General features: G+C 41.7%; 1 protein-coding gene across 1 annotated transcript in view; it reads right to left on the bottom strand.

Annotated features, from left to right (window-relative positions):
* cpne7 (copine VII) overlaps positions 1–9,795 on the bottom strand; it is a 34,795-nt gene extending 25,000 nt beyond the window's left edge. The window contains exons 1-4 of the mRNA XM_069671334.1: positions 9,700–9,795; positions 8,202–8,558; positions 2,594–2,776; positions 2,234–2,308 (exon numbers count right to left, since the gene is read on the bottom strand). Coding sequence (XP_069527435.1) covers positions 2,234–2,308; positions 2,594–2,776; positions 8,202–8,375 — 432 coding nt within the window. The 5' untranslated portion in view covers positions 8,376–8,558; positions 9,700–9,795. The remainder of the gene's footprint in view (positions 1–2,233; positions 2,309–2,593; positions 2,777–8,201; positions 8,559–9,699) is intronic.
* Positions 9,796–13,918: the final 4,123 nt, after the last annotated feature.

The raw sequence follows: 13,918 nt of genomic DNA, 5'->3' as shown, positions 1-13,918 counted from the left end.
GCAGTTGCACTGTGGTGAGCACTTAACAGACTGAAGTGGCTTTTACTTAACACAGAACTGCTTACCATTAAAACCGGTCCCAGTATAAAGCCCCATTAGCTGCTAACCAACAGGCCTCAGCTGTTAAAGGTTTCTTTCTCAACTAGAACAATTAGGCTCCCTCTTTATGGTTGTAAAAGTTCCCAATTGTTAGTTAAAAAGAAACTGCAGAGAATCAGCACACAGTCTGCAGCTCCCACTGGCCTGCCCGGGCCCTCTCACTGAATGCACGTTTGCTCTCTCTTCATTTGAACCTGACAGAAACGCACATCAAACTGCCAGAGCAGCGGCTGTAGAGCTCGCACAGCCAGGGCCTGACAATGCTGACAGTAATGATTAGCAAAGTAGGAAACTTGTGCTTTTTATCATTCAGCTTGCTCTGACAGGTTCCAGGTGAAAAAGAAAAATCTTTATGAAAGGTCTGGGCAGTCTCTGGCGCAGTGTATCTCTGGTAGCACTTGTTTTCTCACTTGTCCCTGAAATGTGTTGAGTCCTGTTGAGTTCACATGATCTCTTTTAGGAGGAGCTGTGTTTTTGTTTTTTTTAAAGCATGCAAGAGAACAATAAAGAATACGTAAAACAACACATACAGAAGCAACTCTCACAAGGGTTGGGTGTTTAAAGGTAAATATTTGATTTGGCCTGTTATGTTTAAGGTGCAGTTATAGTTGTTACAGTTAAGGTCAAGAAGGCACCAAGTGTGGGCTTTCAGAGTTTAAGTCTTTGTCCTTGACAAAAGTCCCAGAACACAGAAGGTCATAACAGATTGTTCCTGGTAATCAAGATAACGTAGTGTTGACGTCTCTCCCTGCCTGATTTGAGCCCGACCTGAGCCTCACTCAACCACTCCCCTGTACAACAACAACGAATGCCAACAACTTTTTCAAAGCTTTCAGGGCACCTTGTATAGGGTATGGTAAGGGTTTAGGAAATGCATTGTGTCAATAGCAGTCCTCACAAATATACAGTATAAATATACAGTATTGGTGCAATGTTCTTTTGTGTTTGTTCCTCTCTCACAAATAGAATCTGTATTCAGACTATTATATCTCTGCACACAATATATCCCCGTCTGTATTCATGGATATAATAAAATATATACACACATTCTATAAGGGTACAGCAAGCAAAACAGAAGCAAATGGTACAATATTATAAATGCAGAGAAACAAACAGACACATTTTAGTGTGAGCATGTGTGGGTAGCTGCTACATGCTGCATGAGGGTTTAACATTATGATGCACTGAATGGAGCGCTGAATCTCTTGAAAAGAAATGGTCAAAAATCCCCTTGTGTGTGAATCCTCACTGTTATCTCACAGACCTCATGAAAGGTCTTTGCTGTAGGCTCTGGCTGGAATAAACTCAAACTGTGGCGGGAGATGAAAAGACAAATATTATAAATGGATGGATTTGTATTTAACTTCTCCCTCCCAGCAGAGAGATGCTGGGTTCAGATCTCAGGCCAGGTCCTCACTGGATTTAGTGAGTGAGAAGGAAGAGAGGGAGAAAGCATCCTACGACTTGTAAGGGGTCGCATTATACTGTGCACATCATGTTATCATGACCACATGCTGTACATACTGTACCTTACAGACCTGACAGCAGCTACTGTAGTCTGCCTGTGTGTACCCAAACACAGTACAGCCATTACTCTGCAGAGTACTCTGTAATGTGGGGGTTAATGAACCAACATCGCCCCTCTTCTGTATGCGATTTCTTCTATATGGATCATTTTGTATGGATTCACTTCCTGGGGTGTATTTACATGCTTAGCAGAAATGCAACTTTAAAGGACATTATAGGATTTAGAAAGTTCGCTGAGCATATGTTCACTTTGAACAAAAAATAATCATTATCTTCAAAAAGGATCTGAAAATTGTCTGAAATGTTAGAGCTACAGAAGGTTGGCTTATTTTGAAACAAAAACAGACATCCAGATTTTTATACAAGATAAGAAAAACAGAATTCAAGTCCAAAATGATGCCAGAGGCTGAACAGATGTAAGACTGGAGAAAAAAAATCAAGGGAGACAGAAATCCTTCTGCTAATACCCATCAATTTGCCATCCATTATTTCACTCAGGCTTCGTGGCCATTAGCGGCTACCATCCGCTTTCTTTAGGTCTGGCAATTCAGATAATTTCACTCACCCGAGAAGTAAGGTTAAAAGCACGATAATATGAGGAACCTACCGTGATGGTGGATTTGCCCGCATATTTCCCATACTTCAGCAACAAAGGTTTCATCATCTTCTTTTGGGCCACGATCTGCAAAGAGCAACATAAACACAATGTCGACCTTGAGACCTCAGCAATAAGAGCAGTGTGCGGTAACCTGAGTCATCAGCAACCATGATAAGTATCCATCGCTTACTCTGCATCTCTATGAGGAAATTACACAGCATTGGGTATGTTTACTACGAGCATCAAAGAGGGGATTTAGGTCAGACTAAAAACAGTTTTTAGGCCACAAAAGTGACAGCCTATACATGTAGAGATCCCATGATAGAGGTCCACAAACTGGGGCTTAGTAAGACGGTAGCATCTGCCTACCTGGCCCAGAGTGCACTCCACCCCGCCCAGGAAGTCATCATCGCGGGTCCCGATGCTGTGAGTGCCATGGATGTCATAGACTTCGAATCGCAGCTTCTGCACCTCCTCAAAGTAATAGTCCAAAGAGAATACCTTGGCAAAGACCGGGTGCAGGTTGCTCTTGATCACTTCCGTCCTGTCCAACTGAGAGAGAACACAATATAAAAGATTTTTAACCTTCACACACTTACATCTTATTTATTTAAACACTGTGATTTTTATTGAGAAGTCTTTCTTTGATAAAATCATAGCACTCTTACAGATTGTATCTTTTATCATTTTACAGCAAGACGCAACTAAAATAGGACTGAAAAACATAACACATCTGTCTTATTTCAAGGAGCACCAGAGTGTATACGAAGCAAATGTTCCTATGTTCTGTCAAGAGGATTATATAAAAGAAGATTGGAAGATTCGGACATTTGATCTCGGCGTCCATGCTTGTCTTTCAGAGGCTGACAGGGAAAAGCTGAGCTCTGTGAGGCCCCATCAGCTCATCATGTGGGATTTAGCTCCCACACAGACCCATGGACAAGTCTACGGCCGACTATTTGTCACAAGGACAAATTACCATCCAAAATGATATCTGAGTGTACAGAAGTTATTTTTGTCATTCAATAAAGATGAATCCACACACAATTTTAATGGCGAACTGTGGTTATGATGAAGTGAAATGTACATTTTTGGACTTAAACCTCGGTCTATGAAAATTAAACACCACAGATGAGAGCAGAGTCATCACAAGGAAAAGTTTGACAATAAATTCAAGATTCAGTTGTCAACCTAAACAAGGCAATACATTTAGAGACACTTTTGTCTGTCACAGTGAAAGTGTGATTGCTACACACACACACACACACACAGACACAGCGTGACATAATTACCAATCTATAGATGGGGGACTTATAGAGAACTTGAGTGTTTTGGTAGGCTTTAAGTCTGAACGATTTTGAAAAAGTATCTAATTGCGATGACTTTCTTTGTATTGTGATTTCGATATGATTTGAGACATTAAAGCAAATGATAATTTTTACATCATTATTATTTCAGCTATTGTCAGCATCTGAAATGCCCTCCCCCAAACACCTGGTAATGAAAGGGTTTCAGAATACTTTCAGAGTATGAGAATGCAATATCCTGAACTTCTTCCAGCTGTGATTGGCCAGATTTGGAGACGTGAGAAAGCACGCTGTGTGTTTCCTGTCTTTTGTCTGAAAAAGCGCACCATTATTTCCATTTTCAAACGAATGTTTCGTCTCCATTTATTTCCACGGCAGCCTTCCTTCAACAGCTCTTCTGACTACCTTGTAAAAAACAGTTTTATTTCAACCTTTTCCCTAAGGAATAGTTTCACCACGAGCTACCAGAACATACGCAGTGCTTCGTGGAATTGATTTCTACAAGTCTCTGAACACCATTCTTCCAAAACATATTCCCTCATTAGGTGTTTTGCTGTCTAACAGGTCGCTCTAAAAGCTGCCATAGGTGAGATGTGTGGACTGTGAATGCTATAAAACATGATTAACATCATTTCATCAAACCGCTCAATGACCCCTTGTTCTCTTTGAGCAGGAGCATCTTTCATCCTGCTGAAAGAGACCACTCCTGTCAGGAAAGAGATGTTTCATCGCAGGATAAAAGAGATGAGTCAGATTCTATTGATTTGCAGAGAGCATCCGGTCTAATGGGACAAGTTTACCCAAACTGTGCCAAGAACACGAGACCGGTTTTCATCATCTTTTACTTACACTGACTTACGCTTTCCCTTTATTGTTTTTCCTTTACATCCTCATTAATTGTAATTCTGTGCTTTTTGTCCTGGTTTCACGCTGTTGCTTTTTTGCATGCTGAGGACGGATGTCTGCCCAAAACATTCATGCATGAATAAACATTTTAATTGGACTGCTGTCCTGCTCCTGTTGTTTTGAATTGAGCTTTTAAGCATTCAGCACAGCAGGGTTGAAACTGTTGAGTCATTATCCATTTTTTTCTTTTGTCTGATTATCAATATGCAAGTCAATTTGTTGTTTGGTTACTTGTAAAACACGTCATATTTATATTTGCCCGAACTAAAAAATAAACAGTACAGTGTTGAAAATAACCAGAGTTTGGTTCCTGTAATGGTTGATGATTTAACTAGTTTTCTAAGCGCTTGCCTCTAAGGTTTTATACAATAATAAAAAAAAGAAAATGTGCTCTAGTGTCTTTTTGCTTCAGGCAAAAATCACAAACAAGGTAAAGAACTTCCAGCTATAGGATGCAGCTCCCTCTTCATTCAGTCCCACCTCTCATTATTGTCTTCGCTCTCCTTCTCCTCCTCCATTTGTGCCATCTGGATGGACAGATTTGGGATGAGTCTGAAGAGTCTGTTTGTTGATGAAAGCTTATCAGAGCTACGGAGGATAGGTGCTGCTGAAGTCTGTGATGCCTGTTTGTTGTTGGTGTGGGGCCAGAGCTACAGAGAGTTCCCTGACATGGAAAATTAAAGCTTTCTCTCATCAGTTCTGCCAGGTTTGTAAAGCCTTATCTGTCATTTCAAGCTCCTGTAGCCCGGGTCAGATATCAACAGCTAGATCGGGGTTTGAATGAACTCGAGTCCAGTTCCCACAAAAAGAGAAAATCTGCTGTAGGAGAAAGAGTGACGATTTATCTCCACCTTCCTTCTGCGTCTGTCCTTGGAAGAGATAAAGTCGTGTAATGAGGCAAGAAAGTCATAAAAGCAGCTCAACAAATAGCAGCGGGGCCAAACAGTGTGAGCTCTGAACACAGAGAGAGGGCGGCGCTGATATGAGTGGGCTCAGCCTCTTACTCAGTTGTTGACGTAAGTAAACAATTTGCACAAGAAACGGTGCCTCCCAGTGCTGAGGGATTTGACAGCGGAGGATTGGACAACTTGTGTGCACTGCCAGTATAGTGAAGGCTCAGAGAGGTAGATGGAGGTAGAGGTGGAAGAAGTGAAGATCCATTTAATTAAAAGTAGCAATACTAGATTTTTAATATGCTGTTTTGCCTGTATGTCAATGACATTTTGACTGACATCATCCTGGCTCTGCAATGGCGCCCTGACAGCCCTTAACCGTATGTTTGAGTTTGAATGAATCAGAGAAGGAAACAGCAGCCATGCTTTCTGAACGTTATTCACATCAATGATGTTTTACTAAATGCTTTGTTATCTATGTCATCATTAGCTGTTAGCATACACATGCAACGTTAGCTAAGATGCCCCTATTTGTTCTCAAAGGAGTGGATGCAATGCTAAATGATAGCTCTGTAACGTTAGCGCTGTTTTATTACTGAGGATATCTGTATAAAAAATGTGGAATCTGTAGACGCGGGCTGCACGGTGGTGCAATGGTAAGCGCTGTTGCCTCACAGCTAGAAGGTCACCGGTTCAAACCCCGGTTTTTCGCAAGGTGGGCCTTTCTGTGCGGAGTTTGCATGTTCTCCTCGTGCATGCGTGGGTTCCCTCTGGGGTCTCCGGCTTCCTCCCACAGTCCAAAGACATGCTTGTAAGGTTAATAGGTGACTCTAAATTGCCCATAGGTGTGGGTGCGAAAGGTTGTCTGTCTCTATGTGTCGGCCCAGTGATTTACTGGCGACCAGTCCAGGGTGTACCCCGCCCTTCGCTCAAATGACAGCTGGGATAGGCTCCAGCCCCCCGGGACCCTGAACAGGATAAGCGGTATAGATAATGCATGGAATCTGTAGACGCAGGACCGGATTTTGGTATCAGAAGTGTTCTGGTTTAAGTTTGTAGAGCGTGTAGTCGAAGTAAAATCACGTATTAGCAGGCTTTGGTTGCAGATAAAACAGTCTGTGTGGAGAACAAAAGCAATCCACAGAAATGCCATCCAAGGCTCCCATCAATGATACAGCTCATTATCAATCACTACACAGATATCTGCATGCAAGTGCAGCTAAAAATCCATTCTTAGACGTCGTATCTCAACTCCCTTCCTGTTTCTAAAGGTGCTAGTCAGACTGTAAATAATGCGGATAATGCAATAATACAGGAAAGTTAGCTGTTGCTCCCACTCAACACCCGCTGTTGAAAATAGATCATTAACGGCCAAAACTAAATGTGTGAGTTTTTTCCTTAGATTGTTTGGTTGAATTAATTGTGTTGTCGATTTAACATGATTTCTCTTGTCCACAGAAACTCTAAATAACACTGTTAGAGGGCTTATTTGGGTTATCTGGGGCTTTAATTGGAGGTATAAAAGTAAAAGTAAGGGAAAGCACAAAAGTAACAGTACCTCAGAGTTGATCTTAGTATAGGACTAAGATAGACCGACAGAGAGATAGACAGAAAGATAGATAGATAGATAGATAGATAGATAGAGAGCCCTTGACATCATCACATGTACCTGCTTCAGTTAGCAGTGCTGAAAATAGCCACTCATATATATGTTACGTTGAACCCGGGTCAGTCCTCTCATGTAACAACCTACTTACAACCAAGAAAAATCCATAACTGCTGTGTGCTCAACACTGTCGGCTGAGAGCTGTTATCATCACATGCCACAAAATAGTATCTTAGTGTTCCACATTCACGCAGCCCAAACATTATAGTGAGCTTATTCAACAAATGGCTCCCAGGTGGCAGGAATTGTTCGAGTTTTACAGGTAATCATTACCTCCCATTTCAATAATAGAGAGGTTTTTTGTTGGATGAATCGGTGTGGGGAAATAAATCTATATAATTAGATATTCTCTGCCACGTTTGAACAAATCCTCCTCATAATGGAGACCTGTGCTTTGGCTCTCCCTCGTGAACTAAACGGCTTAATTAACAGGGAAGTGAGAGACCTGCTGCCTGCGCTCCAAATCAGCTTGGGACCCATCCAAGAAAGTAAACATTTACAGCTGGAACACAAATCTACACACTCCATTTACCAGCCTGTTGTCTGTCCTCGCAAAGAGACCAGCAAATTATATACATATATACACTACCAGTCAAAAGTTTGGACACACTTTCCCATTCACTTGTATGAGAAAATGTGTCCAAACTTTTGACTGGTAGTGTATAATGCTATACAATCTGAACCCTACAGAGCAGACAGCACTATCTGTCAGACAGCTGCAGTGTGAGCCTTGATCCTTTCCGAGAGTGAAAAACAGCTGCAAGTTCACCAAACCATTCACAGATTTATGTGGTTGATCTTGTATAACAACACAGGTGGGACCAATGTAGAATATTTCACACATCATCGCTGCTTCAGCTCAGATTCTGAGCTTTCCTGGATTTGTGATAATGGACTATAGAGGAAGGATAAGCCAACTGTGCATTCCCATATGCCTTGCTGGGTAACCATTAAGAAAACATGTGGCTCAGATCACCTCGGGAAACCGTAATTTGAATAATTTGAACTCCTACACATGTGATTCTTGGGTGGATTTTTTAATATTAAATAATGCGGTTAATGACTCCGATAGGGAGATAAACAAAAGATGGTGGATACATTTTTAAAAGGCTCATGTTGCTGTCTATAGAATTAATAGCCTCACACTTTTCCCATGAGGTCCAACAAGCATTTGTCAGATTTAAGAAAAAAAAGAGAGGGCTCACCTCTGTCCACTGTCCATTGGTCTGCACCATGAGTATGACACAGGGGTCTGATTTATTCAGCGTGTCTCGGTCCAGCAGGGCTTTGCAAGACACCCGCAGCTCCACTTTGGAGACACAGGTAGCCGGGCCGCTGAGGCTGGTCGCAGGGGAGGTGGCCTCCTGAACGTCATTCATCCTGGCTCAGGGCGAGAGGAGCTGCCAACCAGCGGAGCAGTGTGAGCGGTGTGAGGCTGTTGGTAGTAGCTCCGAGGGGATGGGTAAATATAGTGGTGGGTCGAGGGAGCTCAGTAAAGACGTGGCACGCTCACAGGAGACTGGCTCTTTTGACTTTTGATGTCACAGAAAGAAGAGAGATTCCTGTTGAGTCCCAGGGGAGCAAAGCAAACTCAAGCTGTTATCACTGCCTGTCTGAGATATCCCCTTGCGAGGGGTATCATCTCACCTCGGTAATGATGAGAGACAGGACATGAAGGTATGGGGGAGTGCTTTTACAAGTCTAGATCAGATCACTGGAACGATTCAATATACATCTTTTTAAACTCTGTTGCTCTTAACTCCAGTATGATAAAGACGAAGGAGGTTAATTGAGATTTACAACATCAACCACCAGTACAAAAAATTGACTTATCCTTGTCGATGTTTCCATTCATAAAATAAAACAGTTTTATCGGGGGTGTTTTTCCTGCTTCTCAACAGTAGGTAAACAAATTAAAGTGGCTGATCAAATAAGAATCTTAAAGACACATGGATTGGTGTCTTTTTTTGCCAAGAAGATAGAATGAAACAAGGAAAATGACTTTGCTTCAATGTGGGGAGCATCCACCCAGCTGAAGTGTCCTTAAGCAAAGGGTTTCTGACCCCCCCTTGAGTGTTTCAAAGGGGAAGAAAGTATGAGGGCGTGGGTGGAGGGTGGGATGGAAATGTTGAAATTCTCTACCAGCATTATTGACTCTAAGTGTCGCATTCTTAGGAGACAAATGAACGAGCGCGCTGTGCGTTTTGCTTTCAGCACCACGGACAGCGCCCGCGGTTTGTACACCAGCTGCGGGTCTGGAGACCAGATGTGACCCAAAAACATCAATCTCCCATTTAACCAGCTGCCCGAAATATATTGAGACTCAGGGGCTAAAATACATGAACCAAGCAAAAGTTATGTTGTTAAAAAAAAAGAGAAAAAGAAACTCTCGGTAAAGCAACACGTCCGCTAAAGAGCGAAAAGCTGCCAATTCCATCCAACTACTTAAAGACGGCGATACAGGAAATGCTCCTGAACGATGTTATTCTTTCACTTCAATAAATTAACTCCGCTAAAAATCTGGAACCACTCGAATCAGTCATCATTTTTCCTAATTAGACTATGGCAAAGCCTAGCACAAATAATGCTACTTTGAAAACATCGTTTGTCATTGACAATCTGCGCTGAATCCGCTCGTCACAAACAATAAAACAATCAACTCTGCTGACGGTCAAGTTTAAAAACCAGAAACTCACTTCCTACCTGTCGTTGTTCCTTACTCTCAAATACACTTGTTTAATCCTCTCCCATAATAACACACTGCTTGATTCTTTTTTTTCTTCCACAGAAACTCATTGGTTAGGCTGCTGAGGAGGGAGTAGGCTCGGCGTGTAGAGATGGGGAGTGGAGAGAGTCCAGCTGCTGATGTAAGGATGGAGGGGGGGGACTCGATTATTGGGAGTTTGACTCAAAGATCGAGCCTTAAAAAGAAACAATAGACTATGAAGATGCATGAGTATGGCAGCCTATATCTGGCATGAAAGCTTGAGATACATTGAAGATATAATATATTTTTGTGTGATTTGCTTAGATCAAGTATTTAAAGGAGGAACTTGTGGGGGGAAAATGTGAACATAAAAGGTTATAGCAGATGCTGAGATGATAGTTGCCTCCATAGTTTGCTAATTTGTACTCAGAAAAGAAGATAATTCATGCCTGTGTCAAGGGGTCCCGGCTGCCTGAGTCTCACCTGGATATTAAAAAAGCAAAGGACGCATGGGAGACGTTTCAAAACAAACACAGGGGCATAAAAGGATGGATCTTCCAGCAGCAGCACATCTGAACCAAAGCTCCATGTGGGAGCTCCAAACAGCTGAGGACCCGTGACTCTCTGCTCTCTTTCTGCGATAAAAACACACATGTCTAAGCTGTCTAAGCACATACACATACTTAAGTCGAATGTCACCCACATTAAAACGGTCATGGGCTGATTCATAGTGTAGGTTTTCAATCATTTCCCAGCAATGTATGTTATGTAACGTATTGTTTAAACAACGTTTATGCTTGAATCTTTTCACAGTCCGCCCACTAATGTATTATTTTCATGAATGTATTTCCAGACATTGCATAACATTTATAGATTTTTAGATTGCACCGACAAAACAGCAGCTCTTTGCAGTGTTTCTGCTTAACAGAGGAGAAGGCCATGAAAGACAAAGCAGCTCAAAGAATAGACTATATCACCTTGGCTTCATCAAAATACACTTTGAATGGGGGAATAAAAGCTCTGGTTTAACTGTTTAAAAGCACCTTGTGGGGTTTAGTGACAGAGCACTTTGTCATAATAGAAACGTATAGGCTTTAGTAACATTTTGTTCCTGAAGGCTTGAAATCTCAGCACTCTGAAGTGTCCTTCAGACAGAAAGAACATCTTTCAGGTGGAGCCTCGCAGCATTACAACTTTGTCTTTGATTTCAAGGGGACATGACTGATTCTTTGAGAGTTGTGACTCCAGAAGCTTTCAGCTGGTAAAATGATGTGTGCAGCAAACAGGCAGGTCAAACGCTTATAACAGCAGGAAAATGAAGCATTTGGCTCCCTGTTATTTAATTATCTGCTTGGTTAAGCTAATAAAAGTTGTCACCAAACAACAAAAAGACAACACAATTTTCCCTTATTCGTGATATTCTTTAAACCAAAGTGACAAACCCTGGCCCGGAGGAGCTAACACTGTTTTTAACATGGACACTGGCTGCTTTCTGACATCACCTCAAGTCACTTTTCCTGCAGTTTTCACTCCCACTGCCTCTTCTTCCACGAGTAGTCAGCGTCGGTCTGCTGTGGGGCTCACACCTGAGCCCTGTTACGCCACAGCTCAGAACAACGGCCATCTGCTGCTGCTGCTGGATCCGTCCAACACCTCACAGGATGTTCCCTGCATTTACACACGGATAACATGGAAGATATACAGACTGCCCATGCACTCACATTCAGTGCTCGACTTGGTGCTGCTGACCACATTTCATGCACGAACAATAATAACCCCAATAACCAGATCTCCTCACATGTCCTAATGCACTCACACATTCAGTCTAACTAGCTCTGGTGTGTTGGTGTAATATCATCCACCATTTTCCACCAGCAGCTCCCAGGAGAAGAGGTATTTTTGTACGGAGGAAGGTTTTTTGGAAAATTTCGAGCATACTTGTGATTCAGGTCTTCCTTATTGGTGTTGGGAGCTGCAGCATGTCTTTTAATGGTAATCAATCACTCTGCTTGTGTTACAGCTCTACCTCACAGCTAACTGATGAGAAACATTATCTCCCCTGTCATCATTATATTTGCCTTACTGACCTACAATTACTGTCAAATAGATATCAGTTTCCCTTTATGTTACAACATGATACACACAGAACTAAGAAGGGTGAAGGTGACACTGTAGGAGACAAGCACACAGGAAAAGTCTTTCATTTCAGGTGGATAGATGTAGTCGCGCAATTAGGTGTGGGGAACCTCAGGTAGAAGATGAGGAGAGCAACTGTTGAAAAACAAGATGTTTACACTGTGCACAGAGGTCAAATATTAAGTTAATATTCACTTTAATATTCAAATCTACAAATTGTAATGAAGGCAGCAGGGGTGTGACCAGAGTGTGGCATGGGCATGTGATGGGCCACCCTAGATGCAAATTGGTTATCCTAAACTTCAATTGGTTCTCTGCCCAACCAGTGGCCAGACCTAAACAGAAATGGTGGTGTGTAACACATTGTGTTGCACATTGTGTTTCACAAGCCCTCTGTCTTTATAACACGATCATATACATGTTACTGCTGATTAGGCTAAACCTACCAAATGAAGGAGTACATTACGGAAGCCTGAAGAGGACATGCATCTATACATTTTATTACTCCGTTTTCACAACTTATTTATCACGTTATCTGGAGATAACATCGCTGCACCGCCATAACGTTCGATGCCAAAACAAACATAGAAAGAGGCAAAACTTACCCCCTATGTGCAATGGCAGCATGGCATGTCAGGGTCTGTATTATAACAGTGACCAGCCTATTGTTTTGTTTTCTAGATCGCCAAAAAATTATCCCGTTATCACAAGAAAACCAGCTTTGTTTATCACGAGGTAACGAGATAAATGAATCCCTTACAATGTGAAAACCAGCTTTGTTATCACGAGCCAACGAGAACAATAAGTCGAGATCTCGAGAAAAACATCCGGAAATTAGTCGTTATCACGGGAAAGCGGAGTAAATAAAATGTTTCCGTAGTAATTACCTAAATGCCTGTTGCCACTTGGTCCATCCCAGTCACTAAAGTCTGGACACACAACTGCAGAGCAGGAATTTCACAGTACTGTCCTTTATAATCATTCATGTCCTTTTCCATTTAAATTCAGTTATCATAATAACCATTAGTGCACAATACATCCAAAAATGGTGAAAACTTGAACCCCAAACTCCCCATAATATACCTTGTAAAATTATATATCAGTAGACAAATGGAAGAAATCGGAGCAAAGATGTGAGATAAGTTTGCTGGTTTTTGTTTGGTGATAAAAGACTTAAATGACAGATTGATTTTCTGTCAATAAACCGATCTAATTATCTTAGCTCTGGATCCATCTCGGATCATATTGACATAAAACATAATCCCCTCTTCCTGCTTATCAGAGCTGAAGAGTGAAGACACTTTCATCACAAGTGATGTATTGATTTGGCAATGCTTTCACATAGTTTAAATCTTGACTAAATGTTTCTGTACTTAGTCACCCGAGAGCATTTCATTCACTTTAAACACCGGTCCCAGACCCATTTAGGAGAGATAAGAGGAAATGGTTCTTGTAATCGTAGTGTCTGGTTCCATATGTGTTTTAGTGAATAGGTTATAGTGCAGTACCCTTTCTTAAAGATAAATACCACCATCCATTTGAGTTCCCTCTCAGCCGTATCAATCACCTCTGGTCCAAAATGACTTGACGGTCCACTCACCTCCATTAACTGAATTATTTATCTGCGTTCAGACAGTTGGAACAGAGCGAGACACTGAAGGAGACACAGACAAGGACATTTTAGTCTCACCTCATCCTCATTTCTTCAGTCTACACATGCTGTAGTGGGCATTTTCTAACAGCTATAACAAATGCCTTACAAATAGGCAGTCTCTTTCTGTAGGGGGTTTCTCTGCACCAGTGAGCAACTTTTTACATAATTTCACCTCATCAAAACTACACAGCACACTCAACGCAAATAGTTAAGAAACATTCAGAGATTCAGTTGTCATAGCAATGTTCCATTTTAGCAGTCTGTTTTGGTTCATGTCTGCCAGCACATAACCTTCTGTAAGAAAATTAAATTTTACTTTGCCCCCCTGCAGAAGAAGACTGTAAAAATGTCCCATTTGAATAAGATTTTTTTCTTTCTTTCAAACCTCTCCTGACCAAAAGCTGGGGTTGTCCTGAACCTTCACT

This window comes from Semicossyphus pulcher, unplaced genomic scaffold (assembly GCF_022749685.1).
Source record: "Semicossyphus pulcher isolate SPU_LCO1_2020_fin unplaced genomic scaffold, fSemPul1.0.p SCAF_1, whole genome shotgun sequence".
Lineage (NCBI taxonomy): Eukaryota > Metazoa > Chordata > Actinopteri > Labriformes > Labridae > Semicossyphus > Semicossyphus pulcher.
Note: the sequence above shows the minus strand (reverse complement) of the source record. Positions and strands in the feature narration are given on the sequence as shown.